The 24,277-nt window shown below is 33.9% G+C and overlaps 1 protein-coding gene across 1 annotated transcript; it reads left to right on the forward strand.

Moving 5' to 3' along the window:
• Positions 1-6,559: 6,559 nt before the first annotated feature.
• daw (dawdle) lies at positions 6,560-22,827 on the forward strand. The gene is made up of 5 exons (XM_068768677.1): positions 6,560-6,878; positions 20,108-20,214; positions 20,906-21,124; positions 21,602-21,877; positions 22,551-22,827. The coding sequence occupies exons 1-5, from the start codon at positions 6,560-6,562 to the stop codon at positions 22,710-22,712; spliced, it is 1,083 nt and encodes a 360-aa protein (XP_068624778.1). The 3' UTR covers positions 22,713-22,827.
• The last annotated feature ends 1,450 nt before the right edge of the window (positions 22,828-24,277 follow it).

Here is a 24,277-nt window from a genome sequence, read left to right on the forward strand (position 1 = left end):
ATACAAACAGATATTTATGCACATATATAAATAGAAATAATATTAAAAAAATTAACTAAAAAATATCTCTTTTCTCTTTTCGCTTTCACTGGAAAGGCATAGGCGATATACCATAATTGCCAAACTTGACAGGCGGGTTGAAGATCGATGTTGTGTTATTATGGTACGCAGAACGCTGCTGCCAACCTTTGGTAACATTTGCGAAATGGCAATACTATATAATTAATGCAATAATTGTAAGATAATATTGCAACATGCTAATCGAACCCGTGACTCCAGTCCCAACTGCTGAGCTACCACCGCCCAACATAACTTACTATAAATGTGACATGAAAACACTCACAATATTTCAGCGAGCCACGAAAAAGACTAAGTTCTTGATTTCTCTATGAGATCGAATCATTGATATATCACTCTTCAAATGAAATCTTCCACTAGATGGACCGACGACATAGGTGATGGGAAAGGGGGTAGGAAAGGAGGAATCGTGATGATCTTTGGGAGGCCTGTGCCATACAGTAGATATATCCTTATAGTAGAGCTTCATAATTCGAAATTCAAATTCAACATATCTATACATTAACAGGTTTTTAAAAGCACTTTTCAATCGGCTATTAGTAAGATAGCATAATAAAGTATGTTTTTTAATATTAAAATAACCGCGTTTTACTACATGTATATGTATATATACGATTCATACACCGAAATATATATTTTTTTATTTTTATCCGTCTATCCATGTTTATTCCGGCTTATCTCTGAAATTACTGGATCGATTTTAACGAGACTTATACCGGCAAATAGCAAATGTAATAAGGAGTAGCTAAGGTAATTGCTAAGTAAGCTAATTGTAAATAAATAAAAATTTAAATAAACACAAAAAACCAAATAAATTATTTTTTGTTACATTCCACGTGAACGAACTCGCGGTAACAGATTGTTATAAATATTAAGACACCGGCCCGGAATACACATGATAAGACATATATATATATGTATCAACCGTGTAAATAAGTCAACATATGTATATTACCGAACATAAATAAATAATTAAAACGAAACAAGTGATATCACGTACGAATGAATGTGTTTAATTCCGAATTTTCCTTCCATCATCACAAGTCAGTTGTGTATATAGCACGAAGTCAATAACCACACAAATAGGTCAATATGCGTCTCCAGTTACGAACAGCTTAGCACAAGGTCAGGTCTGGACGGCCGGGGAACGACCTCACGTCGATTAGTGTAGACGTGAAAACAACAGGCGAACGCAGTTGGGCGCAGGCTATCGCGGTACATTGTCCACGGCACTACTATCTTTGACCTCGAAGATATGGACCTCGATATGCACACGGAACACCCCTTAAGACAGAGAAAAACTCTAAACACGTCAGGGTTGTCGCTTCAAGAAAGCTATAATATATATATCTTACTTATTATCACAGATAAATAAACATTTTATACCCTATTGTGGTATTCTTTATTTACTGTGTAATATTCTTTTCAATCCACTCACTCTCTTATCTCAAATAAAGGTTTCAATTTCTACAAGATACACATGAGAGGTCTTTGAGATCATCGAACATTAATAGCAAAACGAAACGTTAATAAATTTATTATTATAAATGTATACTGGCCACAAACACAGATGTATTTAAAAATAAAGAAGCTGTCACTTTTGAATTTGGAATCTGTCATTTTTATATGTGTTGTGTTTTCTTAATTTCGCGCCAATATTTTTTAATAAAAACAAATTTTCAAATCCTTCATACGCTTGTCTAAATGTACAATGAAACCTTCATGAAAAAGGCTGTAGAAATAGTTAAGCCTTTTGATAACACCATGTTCAATAACCTAGAATGTTACTTTCAGAAAGATTGTGCTGGGTCATATGCTCGATCCACCTGATCTCAGGCCTTCATCTAGTCATGACTTTAATGGACTGGATTATGATTTATGATCAGTTTTAGAGAATAAGGCTTGCTCTAAACGCCACGATAATTGGAGTCCCTAAAACAATCCATACGATTGGCAGTGAAAAACTCTTCCATATAAAGAGTGCGTGACGCTATAGATAACTTACCTCAATATATAAAAGACTGTATTCCAGCCAGTGACGACCACTTCGAATAAGCTTTATATATATATTAATTTATTTTATATTAATGTATTAAACGAACACACTCTGTCAGACTCTGTCAGAGTCTCAGACTCTGTGTTTAGCACTAATCGGTGTAACATAACTCCTGAAGATGCCCCGTAGAGGTTAAACGTGTTGTATAATTTGGCGGTAGCGGTTGTGTAATTCGCATTGTTTGCCGCATGCGCATTTATCAGCGGGCTGGCGGGCGGTGCACTTTGTCGCACGACTACCACTGCATGTGCGGAAGTGGCTAAATATTGGTCCTTTTCTTACTTAATAAATGTTACTTACAATTAAAAAAAATTGTTTTTCTTTGTAACAATATATATGGTAAGATTTAAATAAAACATTTCTGCCTAATGTTTTTGGTAACACAAGTCTTATAGACTTGAAATTTTCATACAAATATTATTTTTCTTTTTTAGTTTTTATTAGATATTTACCGAGTAGAGAGAAACTAACACCGAAGTTAATTCAATCCGTCAGATGTAAATTAAAAAAAAATTCATTAATGTTATTATGTATTATTTTCTAGCCAAGATATATTGGCCAGAATATATCTTAATTTAAAAAATATTAACAATTGATTTTATGAAATTAGACTCACAAAAGACGGTGCGGGCGTCGCCCAGCGATCTGGTAACAGCTGGTATAATATAAAACAAGAAATAGAACCAATTTTAAAAGCTTTTTTAAATCAACACAGCCGACAAACCCTCTCTCTCCAAGTCATAGCTTCTCCCAAGTATTGCATCGATGAGCTTTCTTGCGGTTCCTGCATACCGGAACTTTCCAGAACCTTAACACGTTCACTGCGGGCCCAATTTTGAAGAACTTTCAGCTGGTGCGGCTGAGGTCGAATCAGCCTCAAGGTGAACTTCCTAGTAGTGCGGTTGAGGCCTTTTCTGCCTCATGTTCATCAATATTTTTTTACAATATTGAGTCAATGCTTCGCAGACATAAAGAAAGCTATATTTGTCTTTGTCATACCTCATACAGTTGAGTGTAAACAGCCGCCGCACTAGAGAGAAAACACGAGTTTTACGCGCCGCACCAGTGCAAAGTTTACCATGAGGCTGAATCGACCTCAAGCCGCAGTGAACGTGTTAAAAGTTAGTGGAAGGGATATGCCACGCGTCTACCGCCTCGTGGTCACTCGAGGACATTTTGGGCAATGTGATCTACCCACTGCGACTTCCGACGGGCAGTTCTACTAGCCACATCGTTGATCTGGGTTCATCTGCGGATCTCATGTTTCTAATTCGATCTTGCAGCGAAGCTCTGATCATAGACCTTTCCATTGCTTGTTGGGTGACCTTCAAACTTCCTATAAATCCAACGTATTAACAACAAAACCATACATGTAATTGAGTAAATATATTTCATAATATTACATCATACATTTGTAAAGGGTAAATTTGACGAAACGTTTTTCAAGTATATATCTTTCAAACTACAGCTGTGTATATCTTAATGGAAATAAATAATCTTATCTTTAGTATGTTTTGACAATCATTTTAATTAATATGTTGATTCTAATTTTAATTTTTATCATCTTTTTAATTTTAATTATAGATTAAATTCTATTTGTAATTCCAGTCTTTGAGTATTTAGATAATACGAATGTTGTGCATGTCTATTTAAATATAAATGCTAGTTAATAAAGAAATATCATAAATTGAAAGTAAAATCTATTTATTTTTATTTATTTAGGTACACCAGTAGTAAACATTAATTAAAAGTACATTAATATTGAACGTATTTATGATGGTTCTGTTATGTTTTCCTTTATAGGTGACATGAAATTAAAAAAAAATACTTTATACGAGTACAACTTTGCTGCAAGATCAGAACACATCAAATTAAAAAATCTTTTACTACTACGACTTTATACATGTATAATGCATGTAAGATATTATTGACATGCCTTGTATACATATGTATAAACACACATATATATATATATATATATATATATACACGCTGATCCCGCAAACGTTGTTTTGCAAAAATAAATTGATCTTTTAATTTACAAATAAAAAATAAGGGTTGATGGTAGAGGGGTGAAATTTTATGGTTGTATGTATTCTTGTATGCTGTATCATAAAAATAAAAACAAAAAATTTCGTTAAAAAAATAAAAAAAAATTTTTAAGTGTGAACAACCTTTATCACTTAGGGGTATAGAAAATAGATAGTAGCTGATTTTCAGACCTACTGAATTAAATTTGGTAAAAATCAGTCAAGCCGTTTTAGAGGAGTTCAAGTTCGAACACCGTGACACGAAAATTTTATATATTAGATATATATATATATATATATATATATATATATATATATATGTATACCCGAATGTGTTTGTACTGAGTTTTTCGCAGATTAGAATGCGTTTGGAATCTGTACAGTTTTATTTTAATTTGAAATTGGATTTCTTAACCCTTTTTTAACTTCATAGCCTTTCGTTCTATTTTCCCTAGGAAACTAAGTCCATCCAATGGTTGCTTGAAATCTACGAGACCGCCGCATGTACTTGTTTTACCTTTTAACAATTGGTTAACTTTTTTGTATCTTGATGTAGAATCAAAACTTAAATAAATAAGAACAGTATCATAAAGAAGTCGAAATTGATTTTATTATGTATCAAACAAAACTCTACTGATATTCTCCTCGTGTCTTATTACGTAATAATATGGATAAATATATATAAAAAAATAGGATTGTCTTCATCACTTCTGTTCCGTGAACTAAATGATCCTCCAATGTCTAATAAACACGTGATCGCCAGCTGCCATGTGTTCGACGCGCTAAAAACAGATTACCAGTTTGTGTTGCAGCAACGGGTCGAAGAAATGAGCATAGTATCTCTTATGGACAATGTGGACAGCCGCTGAACTTTTCTAGAATACTACTGAAGTGTCATAGGAGAGACCACTAAAAGAAACTTTATAGTTACAATAAACAAAAGTGTATAAGATTAGTCAAAATAAATATTGTAATAAATGTAGTGTGAAAATAAGTAAGTAAAAATTAAATTATGTAGGAATGTAAATGTCATAAAAATACATTTAAAAAACTTTTAACTTAAACGGTTTTTTGATACCCATATTGTCGTGGTTGTGGAAAAATATGTACCTAGTCCGCCATATTGGAACGGCGTCCATCTTGAATTTTAAATTTTGACATAATCATCGTGTTTTACTAGTGTAGCCCTTTCATTTGATACCCACATTGAGGGGGTTAAGTAAAAATATGTAATCCACCATTTTGTATCAGCGGCCATCTTAGATTTATAATGTTATTGGTTTTATTATATTGTATTGTCATCTAAATTAAATATGTGTACCAAATTTCAGATCAATCTGACAACGGAAAGGTGCTTAAATTTCAATTTATAATTTTAATCTAAATAAATTTCGTACGGGTCTAAACTAAACCGTTTAAATATTTTTCTATTGAAATAAGATAAAAAAATAAAAATATAACAAAATGTCAACCTTTAGTATTCCGGTAGGAAAGCGACAGAAGTGCGGTGATGAATGAAAGAATTACGTCAAACAGAATTGGAAAAAAAATTGTGAATAATAAAAGGCGAATGAATAAATGACATTGAGCAGGAAAAAGATGAGAACTCAAATAATACAGGACTATATATATTGTAAAAATACTCCTTGTGTACCCTAGATTGGGGAATTACGACAGACCAAAAAGGGGGGGCCTAAAAAAATGTCTAAATAACTATTTTTGGTTATTTCCCGTGTATTGGTAGCAGTGTAAGCAGCCACGCGTTTAATAACATATCTCATATAGCCACTAAGGTCTTCCATTTTTGAATTAGAGACCAGGTATATATTGGAAGCATACAGCGTCTTCCGAAGACCTAAAGAAGGTCATCTATCTGTCCTGTAGAAGAATGCTCCTGCTCTGCGCGAGCTGGTGATATCCACTCGACCCTGAAGCCACCGGTCGTCTGTTCTGATCACCACGTAGCACGTCCACTGCCGTTTCATCTGGACAATCTTCTGGAGGATTATTTAATATTGTTCTTCTAAGAAACTCCTTATTCCTGATTCTCCTATTCACATTGTTTATCCTCCTTGTGTTGTATCATCACTAATGACCCTGATTCTTTTTGTAAATCCATCTGTGCCAGTATTCGACTGTGCGTTTTGCTTAGTGTATAGTGGAATCTGGTCAGACCAGCGCAAAAGTTCGAACTTAATTGGACCTAGTTCTTTTTCGTTAGTAGTATTATAGATGTGATATCGAGGGTGACAGCCCTGATGCGCGTGCGCATGTATATGAGGCAGCGGCTGTGTCGGGCGGCTTCAGTCGCGTAGCGTACGCCGCACCAGTCACACGCATGCGTCTCGATTTGCTCGCATACTTCAACTGTTTGCGCCGAAGAAATCTCCCGGCGATGGGTCCTCGTGTGTTTGTGTTATACGCGTTAGCTATTAACTTTATGAACCTGGAGTTGGAGGTTTCGGGCGCCTGCTCGAACTGCGCCAACGGGGAACTGAGTGTAGAGGAGCTCACGACAGCAAGGATAGAGTTCGTGAAGCAACAGATCTTGAGGAAGCTTCGGCTGAGCAGGAAGCCGGATTTAGCGCTGCCAGTGAACAGCTTGCCCATGCCAGTGGCACAGGGTCAGACCCTCAGCGCAGGGTCCGACAAGCCTCCGGAGATCGACGACTATTACGGCAGAACAGAACAGAAGATCATTTTCCCTGTTGAAGGTAAGATAGATAGTATAAAGACAGATTGAAATATTTCGTAGCGTTCAAATGAATATTCTTCATAATTTTATTCTAGTCACTTCTGAAAATAATATTTTTTATTTATTTATCTACAAATAAGAAATATTTACTTAAATTTCCTACTATTTACTATATCTTTAGGACTATACGATTTAGCGCCAAAATTTTGGTTAGCTAAGAAAAATTATAAGAAAATTCTACCCACAAGGGGGGTTGAGAAGGCATTCTTTAAAAAAATATCTTTTACAGTATTTATACAATTAAACATGAAGATGAAATTCAATTATTAAACATTGTAACTTTAAACAGAATTATTATAGATTTCAATTTTGACTGTACTAGATGTATAAATATTCATCCTTATTGCGTCAGATAATATATTGTATACTCTACATATATGTTACAGAAGACTATATGTATATATTTGCGTAACGTTCTCCATTCAAATACACAACACGTATTTATATACTTATGTATATATATATATATAACTAATTACCTGATACAAAATGTCTTCGGCATCAAATTCACCTTTATACGTACTACGTTTTAGACGTGTTCATATATATATATATATATATATATATATATATATATATATATATATATATATAAACTAACCAATATATACAGATAATTTAGAAGTAAAATAATTTATATATATATATATATATATATATATATATATATATATATATATATATATATATATATATATATATATATATAAATTATTTTACTTCTAAATTATCTGTATATATTGGTTAGTTTTTCCAAAAAAAAAATCATTACTAAAAAAATTGTTATGATGCTATAACTAAATAAGCTCTGAATTAATACATTAAAAACTTATTATACATACATAAATTCTGCAATATATCACATGTCTATATAAGTACATACGTACAACACAGGCGTAGCGCCATGGAACTTAAGATGCAATTGACTTATATTAACAAAATGAACATTATTGAAAACGTATAAAATCATAAGATATAGTTAAACAGCATTTTTCACGCTATAAAACAGTTTTCCGAATTTTCCGCCCTAAATACGTGGTTACTCTAGTCTAAAACAATTAACCCTTTAGTGTACGTGCTAGAATAGGTCTAAGCTATTCCTTGCCTGTCGTACGACTAAATAGTGCAATAAACAATATAATATAATATGATAATTATAAAGAAAATATGTGTTAAATATTTGAACAATAAATGTAATGTTGCATAATAAAATAGTAAGGAAACCTAGAATGTAGTGGTTGAGGATGGATGTATGGCTAATGGAATGAAAGAGAAAGACTGGGAAAATTGTAGAACGAAAGAAACAGTACGACAGATAATATGATGCATGAAAGAAAAGAATGATGATAATAAAAATTATGAATAAATTACTAGAAATGAAAAGTCCCTGTCCCACACGAGATAGGGGAACAAGAGGTCCCCAACAGCGGGGAACATAAAAAAAGGGGTGGAAGCCTTCACCTTCCACTTAATGTGAACCTGAGAGGGGCAGTAACGCCATGCCGGGTGAGGTAGCTTCCGCCCAGGATGTGTTTTGAGTACTGAGGAGCAGCTCAGAGTTCCAAAGGAAATCCGGCGACCCATTCGAAGGTACCGAAAACTACTTAGGGGTTTAAGTAGGTAGAAATCCAACATAACCCCATCCTTTTCCCACAGGGCACGGCATTATAGCTCCGTGTCACGTAAATCACGTGACAGGGAGCTATAATGGTCACCCTATATCTTGAGTATGACTTTACCGATTTTATTCATATTATTATAAATTTTTAATGGAATCAGGCGTTACTTCGCGGAAGTCCATCCTAAGTAAGAAAAGGACCAATATCTAGCCACTTCCGCACATTCAGTGGTAGTCGTGCAATGAAATGTGCTCTGTGTTTGGCACTAGTCGGTGTAACATAGCTCCTGAAGATGCCCCGTGGAGGGGTGAAACACGTGTTGAGTGATTTGGTGGTGGCGGTTGTGTGATTCGCATTGTTTGCCGCATGCGCATTTATCAGCGGGCTGGCGGGCGGTGCATTTCATTGCACGACTACCACTGCATGTGCGGAAGTGGCTAGATATTGGTCCTTTTCTTACTTTTTATAAATTTATAGTACTTTGTAAAAGGTCCTAATGGAGATATTTCAAAAAAATTACACTTTCAATTTCACTTTCAATTCTATAGATGTTATCGGCAGTTGCAATGATTCTTTTTCTTCTGTGTTCCAGACATTAGCATCCGTACCGTTGTTCAACCTTTAATATTTCGAAATTTTTATTTTGCTCGCGTTTCTACATGTCGCAATGTTTACCAAGTGTCTTTAACTATTTTCTAACTTAAATCTTAGGCTCTTAAATCATTGGTGTATTGTTAGTTTATGACGACGCCCTACATTTGACTTTTGATGTATTAGATGTTGTGCTGCTAGCCGTTCCAGGCTTTGTACAGCTTCATCGAAATAGAACCCGTGGAAATAGAGGTCCACGGACTAAATTTACGCTGGGGATCGTACCTCAGTTACGACGAAGACACGACGCCCTAAAAATGTACAGTTTTTAAAATTACATTTCGTGCGACCACTTCCTCATCCCTACTCCGTATTTCAATATTTCAATATTATAGAATATTTATTCCTAATACAGAGATATCAAACATTTGGAGTTGTTATTTTTATACTACTTATAATATATATATATAAACATATATTTAATGGAATCGGGCGTTACCAATAATGTTTGTATGGAAATTTCAAGTTGTTGTCAAAGTTGACTTGTGTTTCCAAAAACAGTAGGCAGTAATGTTTTATATAAATCTTGCAATATATATTGTTACAAAGAAAAACATTTTTTTTGTTGTAAGTAACATTTATTAAGTAAGAAAAGGACCAATATTTAGCCACTTCCGCACATGCAGTGGTAGTCGTGCAATGAAATGCACCGCCCGCCAGCGCACTGATAAATGCGCATGCGGCAAACAATGCGAACTACACAACTGCCACCGTCATGAACGAACACTAGTAATATATACATATATATATTACTAGTGTTGTTTATTATTCTATTCTAAAGTAATAATGCATCAGTTGTATTTTTATATGTTTCGGAACGATTGTGAATAAAAGTTCTAAATCCATGTCGTGTACTGTTCAACAGGTTGCTTCAATATACCTTGATGACATAGGCTGCCATCATAGATTTCTAATAGAACAGTTTGGACTTGTATCCGGCGTTCTCTATCTTCCACCAACCTTACAGGCTCTGATAACGTTATGGATACGATCTATATTTGCCGTTCCGTGGTCTTCAGTCCAGAACCTTAAACCCCAGCTGGCATATTTACTGCACTTCGACTTCAATCTCAATTCTCACTCCTAATTCCATCTCTTATCGAGCATAGTCTTTTTCATGGCTCCTTGTGTGACAACAGATTTGTTACTGTCTACCGAAGCGAGAGATAGATTTAATAGAAATGAAGTTTAAAGAATATCTTTACGTAAGGTATGACAGATATTATATTGAATTTATGAGTATCGAGAAAGTTCGATAATATATATTTAGTCATTATAATTACGTATTTCGTAAAAGCCTTATTTATACTTTTCCAAGACCATAATTTATTTCCCTGAGACATATATAATGTGATCAGTTGGTATAGGTGTAAAAGATGAGACAGGAAGAACATCTGAGCTCCTCATCCGCAGTCTGAGACCTGGGTGCAGGAGGGGGTTACACCGCATCTTACTACAACCCCAATAAAATGATCTTGGCGAAGGATTCAGGATGATTCTGTATGTCCTGACCCTGTGGTGGCGAGTGAACCGAATCTCGCGTGTTTATGATAACGGGTGTAAACCAGGGTAGTATGCGAAGGCTTTCCATTAGTTTTAACAAAAGGCGTCGAAGAAGACCGAGGGGTTGTAATCGATAGGAGTCCAGAATAATCCTTTCGTTACCCTCACAGCGGAGGGGTATCCAATGCAGGAATTTCAAAGGTAAAAAAGATATACAAAGTTATAGGAGGGAATATATAGCTTAAATATTTTACATGTAATAAATAAACGCATTTTCAAAATTAGAACATGCAGACTTTTTACTGCCAGAAGTTACTGGCTAGTTGCGTTTCAATAAAAAAAAAAATAATTCAACTTATTTCAGAGTGATTTGATTTTGGAATGAGACGTAATATTTTTAAAAATTCTTGCTAACAAATCAGCTATACATTTATCCTTTTAAAGATTTTACATCTGTTAGCAATGGTATGTAGATATGTACTGATTATATTGTCTATTTAAGCGTCTATCTGCTTGTCTGTGAAACACGAGGTTAATAGAAATGTATTAAATGGACTTTGGACTCCACGCGTATACATGTAAACAAACATATATAGGACGAATCAACAGAACGCTTTAAAATTGTGTGGAATTGACGAAATTCTTGATTGGAGTTTGTACCGCGTAAATACTATTGTAGCTATAAATAAACGAATTACCGACGCCTTGTCAATATTGTTTACTAATTAATTATATAATGAAGCATCGTTTGTGATGAAATTATATGTCTGTTTGTACGTTCAATGCGAATTAAGGTTTTGTTCGTTCAATATATATAACGTGTATTATTGTGTATTAAAAAGTTTTCATAGACTATCTATACTTCTTTTCAGTCGATAGATGCCCACTGCAAGGTATATGCCTTCTCTGCCCGCATCTAGCGTCTTCCCCCATCTAAAGTAAATTGGTCTACCTTGTGAAAGCCCGTGACGTTGCGTCTACCTGACCGTGGTCACTCGAGTAACTTTCAGTCCAGCTTACACGAGCGATGTTTCCCGCCAATTTTGTTATTTTTAGAATCACCTTATTTCATTTACATTTTATTTTAAATAAATTTACATCAGTGATTTAAAAGAAAATATATATGGCGTATTTATGTACGCAATTATTGTAACGTTGCCTGTACGTTCTTTGACAGGTCTGTCAGATTTGGTTTTGACTCGTTTCGGCTCCAATCTTATCAAGTCTGAATTGGCGCCAAAATTACTTAATTTTTTTTAAAATAAAAGTGTCAAAAACCCGACTGATATTCTTCCGCAACTACCGTATTCGTGATTTAGCTTCGTGCGACTTCTGGTTATTCAGCAAACTCAAAATATCAATACGGAGACGCCATTTTGACCTTTTGAGGAGATAAAAACCTAATCGAATCTTGAAGGATATATCGGAAACTATTCCTTCAGTTTCGACTGGAGAAAACATTGGCAAAAGTGCGTTTTATCAGACAGAGAATGAATAAAGAATTTACATTTTGTAATTATTACATATATATTTTTAGTACATTGTAATGTTGCCATAGTTAAAAGTCAGGTTTATTCTTAAAGCGCAGGAATTGATTTCTGTATACATCTCTTTTAAACACATGTATAATCTGTACAGTGACAATATTTTCCTACATCGATTCTCAGTAATATCGATGTTATGTAATTAATAATATTGATTTAAATTTATCTATCAATCACATGTTCTGTATGTTGATTGTTGTTATGTGTGTGTGTACTACAAACACGTGTAAAGGTCAGTTAAAGCGGAAACAAAAAGCGATAGTACTCATAAAGTTATCTCCCGCGAATCACAGCGCGATAATGTGTGTTTATTTAATTCTTTATTTATTTTTATTTAAACATCCGTACTCCGATGAACTTATAAAACTTACACACTTATAAAAATTACAATACTTTACAAGAAATCGAATTACAAGTTGCTACTAATATTATAAAGCCTAAAAAAAGATATTATCCTATGTTGTTATATCAAAATATTAATATACATAGTGATTCCTAATATATAAACATTAAAGGCGTGTATGTAAGTGTCATTTGTCACTTAAAAAAATGTGAAAGTTTTTATATATATATGTATATATTTCTAATCATGATTTATAAAGTGATCACTATGCTATATTAAAAATGATCGTTACAATATTTTTTTTTTCTATTGCAATGGAAAAGGCCAGTAACATGCAACACAAAATGCAGAGACGGATAGTTATTAATAATTCGAATTACGTTGTCTATTACCACAGATAACGTTGACTTTAATCCATACTGTCAGAAAATTTGACATAAACATTCACCGGTTTAAAGATTTAAAAACGCAAAACTAATCAAACAATCTTTTTTTAATTTTACCAGAAGAAACTTTAGCGAATCGAATGTGCTTGCTATAGTAAAACTATAATATAATAAAGAAAATATTAATTAAATAATAAATAACAAAATTCATGAGACAATAGTTTTATTCTCCATCTTTTTGCTTTGACATTTGACATGTTCCTTTTGATTTTTTTTTATTTGAATTGAGTAATAAAGTTATAATACAGACTGAATACACAGTTTTTCTACAAAACTTTCTAATCTTAAGTTCCATTATTTTAGTTTGCGCGAACAGTTCTCATTTAACATAATAATCTGTTGATAATCAGTTTAAGTTCCACGTGCATATGTTTGTTGTTAATTCTAGTGCTATTAAAATGGAGATTAGATAAAATCTAACCGATAAACTAAATTATCATTGCTTTAAATGATTATTACAAATTTCTGGGGTAATATAAAATTAACTAACTGATAAAGCAGAGTTGCTTATTATATATAAATTATAATCAAATTGAATACCCCGTTAACATCCTGCTTTGTAAAAGTTACATGAGTTCTGAACGCGACCGTTATGACAGATTCAAATTCAACATTAATTTTTACGTATTAAGTTTAAATATTTATTTTTATTTTTATCGTGTAAGATTTTATATTTATCTAAGAATAACTCATAAAGAAGAAATTATTGATTTATATTTAAAAGTAAGATTCATAAGGAAAATAAAAGAAACATATTTATAACCTGTATAATGAAATGTGAAAAGATAAACAAATTTTTAGCGCTACTTGACGTGATCGGTCATTAACCTTTCTTCTTTAGCCAACGTATATAGTTGTCTTTATAAATTTGACAGAAGTTTGATATGAAATTTAAAATCAACCGGGTTAATATATACGATTTTATAACAAAATATCAAATGACGATAGGCGATAAATTTAACACTTCATAAATTCAATTATATATTAATATTTAGCGCAGATTATGGTCACCGTAAAGATATTAGAAGTAAAAATATTTTAGAAAAATATTACCGATTTTATTAAAAACTTTATTGATACAAACATTAAAAAAACTATTAGCGTGATCGAATTTCTTATTAGTTCGGCCTCAATAGATGGCGCGTTACGAACTGCTGTAAACTTAATTTTAAGCTGACGATTATAAATGATTGTAATGACGATATGTAATAAAGTTTTATTGATGATGATAGAGTCGAGACTTTGATCACTCATCAATCACTTAAAAGTTAAAAAAATTATTTTACCAAATTTATCTTTACTTTAAAAAAACTTATTTACACATAAATAATTTTAACATCGAGTCTATTTAATATTTTGTACATTTAATCAAAATTTGGGAAAAATAGTAAAAGAATTTCAACTTAGGATCTACATTTATTTAAAATTAAATTCTTTAAACTGACTTCCTCTGCGATATATAAATTCAGTCGAGGTGATGTTTGGCTGTCGTATGTATTTAGTCGCGTATTTATCTAAATGCTTAAATGAGAAACATTTTGATTAAATAATTTATTAGAAATTAACCTAAAATTAATCTATTTTAACATTAAAGACATACAGAATTTAAATAAATGGAATATAAATGTAGTAGATGTAAAACTTTTATTGAGGATATAATATTTTCTATCACCATTTGTAAACAATTGCGATTTTATATAATTTGTTGGAAATGTTGGTCGCTGTTGTGAATCAAATCCGTATAAGTTAAATTTTTAACCACTATATTTATTTATTTTTAAAGAAAATAATCGTGAGTTGTAATCTGTGGTAAAATTATTTATGACCTTCATAATGTTTTAAATAGCGCCATCTGTCAGCTTCGTTATTTACTTAGTAACTGTCATGTGATACGTCATATGATACTGGTTTTTTGAATATTTAATTACACTAAATAAACATAACAATCTTAGTCAAATTTACTAACTCTTTTAAAAGTTTATGTTCATAAATTAGTGGATAAATATACCTTTTAATTACAGGTGTCTTTATTAACAGACATCGCTTTTAATTAAGACTTTATAAGAAAATAAAAAATGTGTGGATATACTTAGAAAGAAATCGACAGCATATTTTAAATCTTACAATGAAGTCATGCGTATTTGTTATGAACAGTGCACATGTGTTCGTTATTATAATAGTGCTTATTTCTCACAGGTGAGTGAGATTATTCAATATTTAATACATCTTTTGTATATGTTATTATTTTACTATAAATATTACAATATATATAACTAGCTGTTCTCTGCTCGCTTTGATAACTGAAGGAACTCCCGCTGATCATCTTTGCGGGTGCAATTTCGTGAAATTCTTTATTAGCTGACCTATATTTAGAGAAATAAATATTTATTAGTAAATTTCAAGTCTTTAAGCGTTATGGTTCTAGAGATATCGTGATGAGTCAGTACCTGAGTGAAAATCTTGTAAATATCTATATAAGTAGACAGATATGGCCTAGTTTATTAACATGACTAAAAGCTTATTTACTAACAATTATGATTGTTTTAGCGTCGTTTAAAGTACAGTCTATTTTCTATGTTATAAGACAATTAGACTACGATGTTAAACATTTTAAGCCAAGCTAAATACGTTGTTATCGTTCGACCTTTCGTTAATTAGTGATTTCACGGAACTAATAAACTTTGAATGGTCTTTATCGAAGTGGAACGCGCTCTCTGCGAATGCTCCTTAGACGCGGGTCAATGAGGTTAACATTTGAGGTCCGGGGAGATCTGGCACCTTTTTTTATACGTGTTGAATATGATTTCAAATACTCTGCTCGCTGATTTAAAGTCAGATTTTCAACTACTGAAACCTCTGACTTGTATGTAGAGCTATCAAGAGGACTATTTTTGGAATTTTTCTACGAAGTAATAGGAGAGACTTTTGTCAAATTGTGGAAGTTCTAAATTAAAGTGCATCTGTTATATTCCAACCATATCTAGTCACCTTTTAACTAGTTTACCAGGCTTTAGCGGTATATTATGCGATATATTACTGTACTATAGTGTATATATACAGTATATTAATTAATTCCATTGTTATCAATAAAGCAATTCTTAACGGTATAGTTGATCCATTGTAGTAGATGGAGGGGGGTCACGGACCAAAATCTCGTGAGATCACGTGCGGCGCACGCGCAGCCCGGCTGCCGCGATAACGCCCGCTGGGAAAAAAAAGGAAAAAGGTCGTTCGATAATCTATATCACCGGTCAATGATTTATTTAACAACAAACATTATTACGTAGTGCGTTGGCGTAGTGGTTGAGAATCGTATATCGCGATATCGAGTCATGTGTTCAATCGCAAAAGCCACTGATACGTTAAGAAAAGAACCGCACATCGTGACGTCACTTCATGTAAAAATATAGTATATATATATGTGACATCGTTTTCTGATTTAGTACAATTAAACTAGCGTAGTATATGACGACTTGTGTTATATGTTAACTAGATCCACGATACAATCGAACAGAGAGATATCCAATGCGGGTCGTGTGGCTACAGTTATTGACCTCAAGTATGTTTGGTTTCGCGTTTGAAAACGTTGAATGTTAAATAGTCGAAAGAATTGCCATATATATGTTTATTTTATTTATTCTCCTAAGTCTCGTTTTTGAGACCCATTGTACTCACCTATCATGTGTGAGTAGATTCTTTTTACAATAATATTAGGGGGACGGCAAAGTAATGTAGCTTTCTTAAGTTAAATTCACACGACTACATTTTTAATAAGTTTTTATTTGTAATCAACAATATATTCACGTTCGTTATCAACAACCTTTTGCTGTCTAGTATACAAAATCAATGCCGGAGCGGTAGAAACCAATCGGTTTTTCTGTAAAATATGTCGACAGAAACGACATTTCGGTTTCCCTAATAATTTTTTAGGTAATCTTTTATTCTTTCTCATTTTACATCCTTCTTAATGTCTACCATTCACTCTCCGTTTTTCACTTCACATTCTTTCATTCATTCTCATTCTCTTACATACATACATCGTCTCGTATTCTACATTTACATTTAGTCATTTTATTATTACTTTATTTGGTTTTTTAGATTTTTCTTAATTTTTTATTTTTATTTACATAAACCAGTCATTTTATAAAAATGTTACAATCAAACAAAATCAAGGTGATAGAAGGTGATATTAAATGTTCCTTTGGTTATGAAACATAGTTTCACGTGTTTGTAATGAGATTTCAATATAATTTCAACAGATGGCGCTGTGGTGACACATGTTACAGTTTGTGGCATTAATTAAAAAATAATACAAATTGATAATATTAAAATGTATTACACAATGTTGCGACATCGGATTACCGTGCAATTTGGTTAAGATAACGGTATTACATAAATTGACAGCTGATAAGAGATTAAGATATAATTTTGCGTTTTGTATATGCTTCCAGAGTTGCGTTTTGTTTTTACTTTGATAAAACTTTTGAAGGTAGACCGCCTTACAGATTGAAATTATTAATATTTTAGTCTCGGGTAAAGGTGGTCTTGTCTGAATTTAAGTTTTTTTTATTAATATTATGGCTCCCGCTATAGGGACCCCTCGTGGCCCTTTCTATTGTGGGACAGGGACTTTGTTTTTATTTAATAATTTTGTTAATGTAATATTTTTATTTTCGCGCTCTTGTATCGTTCCTCCCATGATCTTTCATTGTTTTTTTTCTTTCTTTCTGAATTTAATTTGAAAGTAAAGTTAGAATATTTCAGCCTATATGCAGCCTATAAGGCATTAACCTCTCAAAATTTTTCTGCACCTGGTATAAGACCCAAAATTATATACCCAAATTCCCTTATTTGTGTATATTACTATTATATTTTATTACTTTATTATGCTATCGAACCAATTTCAATCATACACAAGAAAATTTAAACATGGCGTTTGCTCCAGAGTGTGAACGCAGAAATCAAGGAGTCTTTCAGACCTTTTAACGCAATGAACGTGTTAAAAAAAAACAGTTGTATACGTGTAATAGGTGCTCCAAAATATAAATAACAACTCAGTGATATCCCAGATATTGTTTTTCTGCCTTCCTGAACTTTGGAGAGCTACCATAGTGTGCAACGCAATATAGGTCGTCCCACATCTGTTAAATTTTAAAAATACCAAGCGTCTCTCAAGATTCTATTGAATAACTATTATTTTTCATGTACGTAAATACTTTTTCATATATGTTAATACTGATTTCCATTTATTTAACGGCTTATTCCTTCTGCTACGCACGAAGAAGACACCGTCCACTACAAAGCCTAGGCTTCTTTAAGATGCGAGGATAACAGGTCTAGCGCTGCCCGCAATTAAATTTCTCCTGATTTTAACTATATCTTTGGTGCACCAATAGGAGTCGTCTACATGTTCGTGGTTGTCACCAAAACCTGGCCCCAACGGCCGTTGGTTACACGGGCGATGTGCCTTACCTACTGGCACGTCGAGTTACGTCCATGATTAGGAACTAGACTCTTTGGATGACCTAGAGCTTTCTAATGGAACCCGTGGAGACTACGTCTCGGATTCGTTCATCATTGTTACACATTGGTAAAAGACTTTCGTCAAGACTGCGGTATTTTTGACTGCTGACCATTTCAGTTGGATTAGGCTAGTGATCATTTTATTTAAGTCGGACTTATCAAACTGGACGTAGCATTCCGACAACTAGATGAATATGACCATATGTAATTATAATAATTTTTATTCCCAATTCTCTCCAATTGATGACTTATTGTATTAGTTATTTAAATTAAAAAGTAAATAGATAAGAGACAAGAGGGTATCGAACATAATAACCTGTGTAATTGTTGAAAATAGTTAATTGGTGAATTAAAAATGGAAAAATTTGCAAGTTCACTCTGTTCGTGCACGATTAAAAAAAGTCACGCATCGCACGCGAGGCGACTGTCCGAGATATGGAAAAGTTAATTGTTAACAGAATACAGTTATCTATTTTGTTTTATACGAACAGAGAGACAATGTTCAATTGGTCATATATAGTTGTTTAGAGGTGAAAGTTTACGACCAACTTGGGTTGGTGATGACTTGAGGCACTGGTATCACAATATGTCCATCATTGATATGATCAAAGTCGCCCATAAAGTCCTGGAAAGAGTTATGATCGGTATTTATCAGCGAACTCCGGAACGAAGAGATTCGTAGAAAGATAAAAGTAGCAGCTATATAGCCTAGTGAATTGGCAAGTTGATACTAATGCAAAGGTCAGATGTTCATTGAGGTTTGAGGTCCTGGAATGGATTTCGTGGAACGAAAGCGTATCGTTGTTCTTTAATAAAGTATAGCTTCAATAGGTCCTTATTGAAGTCTAGAAAAGATCAATGTCAAGCATTAGATGAAGTATAGCTGAAATAATGATGATCATTAGATGTTAACAAAAGGCTATACCACTTTTTGCAAAAAACTGTAATGTTTACAATCTTAAATTGGGCTGATCTCACATTTTACTCTTGACATTTTTATCCTTTATAGGCAAAGCATTTGACTAATGTCTCGCCTGATGTTAAGCGATGAGGAGGTCTATAGGCTTGCCTAGAAGAAACCTATTCACTCTTGTCTTGAAGACTCCTAAGTTAAGGAAACAACGAAGTCGGAAGGTTGTTCCACTTCTTGGATGTTCGCACTGTAGAAGTATTAGCAAAACTCTTAGTGCGAGTAGAAAGAATTATAGCCGTGTATAGATGTGAATTCGTACGTTTTCTTGTCCGATGGAAGAAAGGAGATGGGGGAATTATTTGGTATCATTCCGCCGCAGTCTCCAAAAATTCAGTATGTAGAATATCGTTAAACTAAAGGCAGGTAACATTTCGCTGATGCTCCAAGGTGTGGTCTGGTCTTAGTGCTCATCAAAGTATAGTTACCAATCAGTCTCTTGGCTCCTCTCTGAGTCTGAGTCCAAAGCTTTGAGCTGGTACTTCGAATGATGGTGATACTAGAAAAACTTAAGTCTTTCGCGATTTTCGAATCTCCGAAGGTAACTTATGACTAACATTTATCTAATCTCAGTTATCTCTTGTTCTAGGTGAATGCTTGACTACCGGACGGTATCCTTTCATCTGCCTGCAGTTCGAGCTACCACCTGATGTGCAGCCTGAGGAAGTCACGGTCGTGGAGCTGTGGTTCTATAAGGTATGATGGTAGCCATGTTACGCGTATTTCATTTTTAAAAGATACCAACGTTTAGATATATTTTCTGGTGTAGATAAGGAATAAGGTAAAGAAAGTAAAAAAAAATAGTAAAACCCGCTCGCGTTTTGTTAAGAGGTATCTGAAACGGAATATGGATTGACCTGGTCTCGAGTCTCGTCTAGGAACTGGCAATTGCCAAACAAAGTCACCTAGATTCCTTATTAGCATAGGGGAAGAATATAAATACCTCAAAACCTTAATCTTTTTAGCGTAAAAGCATGGTGGAGTTTCTTCGGCCACTTCTCCCAGATGTTTTCCCAAATGATAGTATTATTAGCCAGGCACTACCAACCATGTGTAAGTTCGGCCTTCTTGGGCGAGTTACTGCGCAGGCCAAGGTCCTCTCCTGAAAGCACTTGAGCATGGTACTCCATGAGACGTCCGTCAAATCGATCTAAGGGCATTGCGAGCTCTTAATCAAGTAAAATTGTGGTATGTAGTGCCCTGAGCAGAGGTTCCTCCAGAAGATTTCTAGCTTCACTACCTTAAAAATAAGTCTTAGGTTAGATGCCCTTTATCCCCTGTCGCCTTTTGCCCGAGGTATCTATAAATGCCACTTGAGCATCAGTTCATGACCGGTCAGAAAATAAAACAGGTACAAGAAGACAGCTGATGATGATTTTAATTCCAGGAACGTGATCCATTGGACGAGTATAACCAGACGTTCGTGATCTCGGAGGCGGCTCATTGGGACAGCCAGCAGAAGTTCAAGAAGACCAAGCCGATCGCGATCAAGGAGACCGACATCGGCGAGGGATGGGTCCGAGTGGAGCTTGCCTGGGCAGTGCGTGTCTGGCTCGAGGGTCGGGAGAGGCTACATACTCTCCATGTAGCGTGCAGAACTTGCCAGGTTTGTGACGTCATCACTTCATACATCATAAATGTAGCCACTATTAAAGTACACCTATTCCCAGGACAGAACTTGTCAGTCCAGATATGCAGTTTTTCACTGTTGAATGGTCTACAAATGGGTTATATGTCTGAAAGATATTGATGACTACCTTTCACTATTGTCTAGGTTAAAGTCAAGATGCACTGGAACAGGTTTCAAGCTTGCAAACGCTTCTCTACTGAAACCTTCCTGTATAGTCCGTGTATCAACGTCCACTGTTGGACATGGTCTATGCCATAAATTTTCGATAAGTCTCTATCCAGCGCCTTTTAACATATCCTTTGGTACTAACTTTTGAAGAACTTTTCTTTCTGGAATATATAATATATAGCCTTAGGAAAATTTCCTTAATAGTCCAGGCTTTTCATCCGAATTATCAAATGTATCAATGATGATGTTGAAGTCCATAATCTAACAGTAAACCTTCTCCACCAGCTACGCCGAGCGCCTCTGTCGTTCCACGAGAAGCACCGTCCGTTCCTCGTGCTGTACACCAAGTACGCGGGGAAGAGACGACGTGGTCGGACCCTGGAGTGTGGGGCCACCACCAGCGAGTGCTGCAGGGAGCCGTTATACGTGAGCTTCAAGGACCTGGGCTGGGACGACTGGATCATCCGTCCTTCTGGCTACCATGCCTACTTCTGCAAGGGGACTTGCGCTCCCATATCCGCTGTTTCTCAAGCTGACAGCTACCACCATAATATAATTAGGGTAAGTCCATAATAAAATCATTATTAATAATTTGCATTTTAGATAACCTTTGCTACTTCGACGACCAGACTGTATTAAGTTACATACAGGGGAATTTGTTATAGAGTATTAAAATCTTTTAATGAGTAAATTTAAATTAAAAATACACCTATTTTTAATCAGCCTGTATAATGTGATCACTCCGAAATATGTTGCCATAGTTTCTGTCAGGACAGATAGTAGACAATATTTAATTTTAATAAATAGTAAGTCGAATTTTGACAAAAGATTTTTCTTGCTATATTATCACCATTCGATATTTTTTCTTAATTTCAAAGTAAAAATAAAGTAAATAACACTTTGATACGTAAAAGAACGAAAGCCAAAAATATTGTTAAACATGCACTAAAGTTATACTTTAAGTGTGTATCCTACATACAAAGAGCAAAAGACTATAGATGAATACAATGATGATGGAGTGATGAGTCATGAAATTTGCTGGAAATTCATGGTCAAGATCAGCCAGAGAAGGCTTATGTGGCTTCAGGCGACACATTAATATCAAAACATTAATGTAAATTTTTTAATTTGCGACGACAACGCCATATAGATACTTGGTTGACAATATTTGTAAACAGCGCCATCTACTTTAAAAATTACAAATTAAATTTACGTTTTATATTTATTGTTACAGAAATATTTTTACTCTGTCTCAAACGAGAAGAGAGCGGAGTTCAAACCCTGCTGCGCACCGACTACGTTCAGCTCGCTGCAGCTTCTCTACATGGACTCAAACAATACCGTCACGCAGAAGACCCTGCCGAACATGGTGGTGGAGTCATGTGGATGCATGTAGAATTCCACCAGCGGTTTAGATAGAAAATGATGCAGTTAGGTTGATTCAAACTTACAATAGAATCTAAGACTACCGATACACGTTTTCTAAATGAAAATCGAGGATTTATTCTCCATATGGGAGAGTGTTGACATAAATAACTGTTCTTTCTTTGAATTTTCTATATACACGGTAAGGATAATCTATTACCTTTAAAGATTTATGATGAACGCATAGAAATCTTAACTGAATTGCACTTTGTCGTTACCTCGATCTGTAGCTTAGTTATGCTACATACTCGTACAAGCTAGCCAGTTTTAAAACTTGCCGTGTATGATAGGCGTAAAAATAGTATAATATATAGTGTGTCCTATAAATCAACGTCAAGCCAAAATCAAATGAACAGTAATTGGCTGAAAAATGATTAGATGACATTTTAATGATATATAATTACTGGTTTCATTTTTCTGACATTAATGCAATGTTTGAATTTCAATACTTAAGACAATAAATTAAAAATTAATTATACATGGTTTCCCATAAATCAACGTTAAGCCAAAATCAGCTGAAAGGGTTAGTGGCTAAACTCTGAGATAGTGTCAGAGGTGAATGGCCAAAATATAACAATTAGATGACATTTTAATGAAATGTAATTACTGATTTGCTTTCTGACATTAATGCAATGTTTGAATTTCAATACTTGCAGACAAAAGGTATAAAAGTAAAAGTTTACAAGTCTTCCCATAAATCAACGTCAAGCCAAAATCGGCTGAACGGTCTGACATGGTGTCAGGGGTGAATTGAAAAAAATATAACAATCAAATATAATTAATGATTTGATTTTTATGACATTGTAAGTAATACTATATACAGAATGATTGGTTATAGGTGCAAAAACTAAATTTTTAAAATATATTGCACATTTTTGTATATGGGACACCTTGTATACAAATCAATGGTGAAAGACAATAAATAAATTCTGAGAAGATATTTCTCAGAGTTCACGCTACAATCAAAAATTAACTATAGTTTACTATTATATAGACTTTGTACTGTAAGAAGTAATTAGCCTATTGCATTTCAATAGAAAAAATTAATTGATGTAACATATTTCAGAGATATTATACAGTATGATTGAAAATGGATTTAAAAGTCTGTTCAATGCTATATATTTTAATCTAGAAAACTATTTTTTTAGTTAAAATGTAGTTTGACCAGATTTTAGCGATCATGTGTCTTTGCATCAAATGTCACACAAGAACACACTGTATGTAAATATAAATGAACAGTGTGTTCAGAGGTTGATATTGACAGCCTTATGTTGCATCCAAGTTCGTAGTTAAATTTTAATATATTTAAAGTTTGTGATATTGCCAGTGTATATATTAACTTAATACGTATATTGTGATTTATTTATGTTATATTAAGTTAGTTTTAACTATCAGTGCATTTATTTTTTATGTGTGAAAATTGTAAGTTATTGCCGAGTCCACACATAGCTGGGTTCAGAATTATAAATTGGTTCGACTCTGCGACATCCAATGGCAGCTAAAGAAGAGGTCGTATCTTGCAGGTTCTTGATCATT

Source organism: Battus philenor, unplaced genomic scaffold, assembly GCF_028537555.1.
Source record: "Battus philenor isolate CCGP_79_NKW_IND1 unplaced genomic scaffold, ilBatPhil1.0.hap1 SCAF_26, whole genome shotgun sequence".
Taxonomy (NCBI): domain Eukaryota; kingdom Metazoa; phylum Arthropoda; class Insecta; order Lepidoptera; family Papilionidae; genus Battus; species Battus philenor.

What these genes read in the sequence shown, in the direction of transcription:
- daw (XM_068768677.1), top strand. Translation starts at nt 6,560, where the DNA reads ATGGGTCCTCGTGTGTTTGTGTTATACGCGTTAGCTATTAACTTTATG. An exon ending in TAGCGTGCAGAACTTGCCAG is followed by an intron (nt 21,125 to 21,601) that starts GTTTGTGACGTC and finishes CTTCTCCACCAG; the next exon opens with CTACGCCGAGCGCCTCTGTC. An exon ending in ACCACCATAATATAATTAGG is followed by an intron (nt 21,878 to 22,550) that starts GTAAGTCCATAA and finishes TTATTGTTACAG; the next exon opens with AAATATTTTTACTCTGTCTC.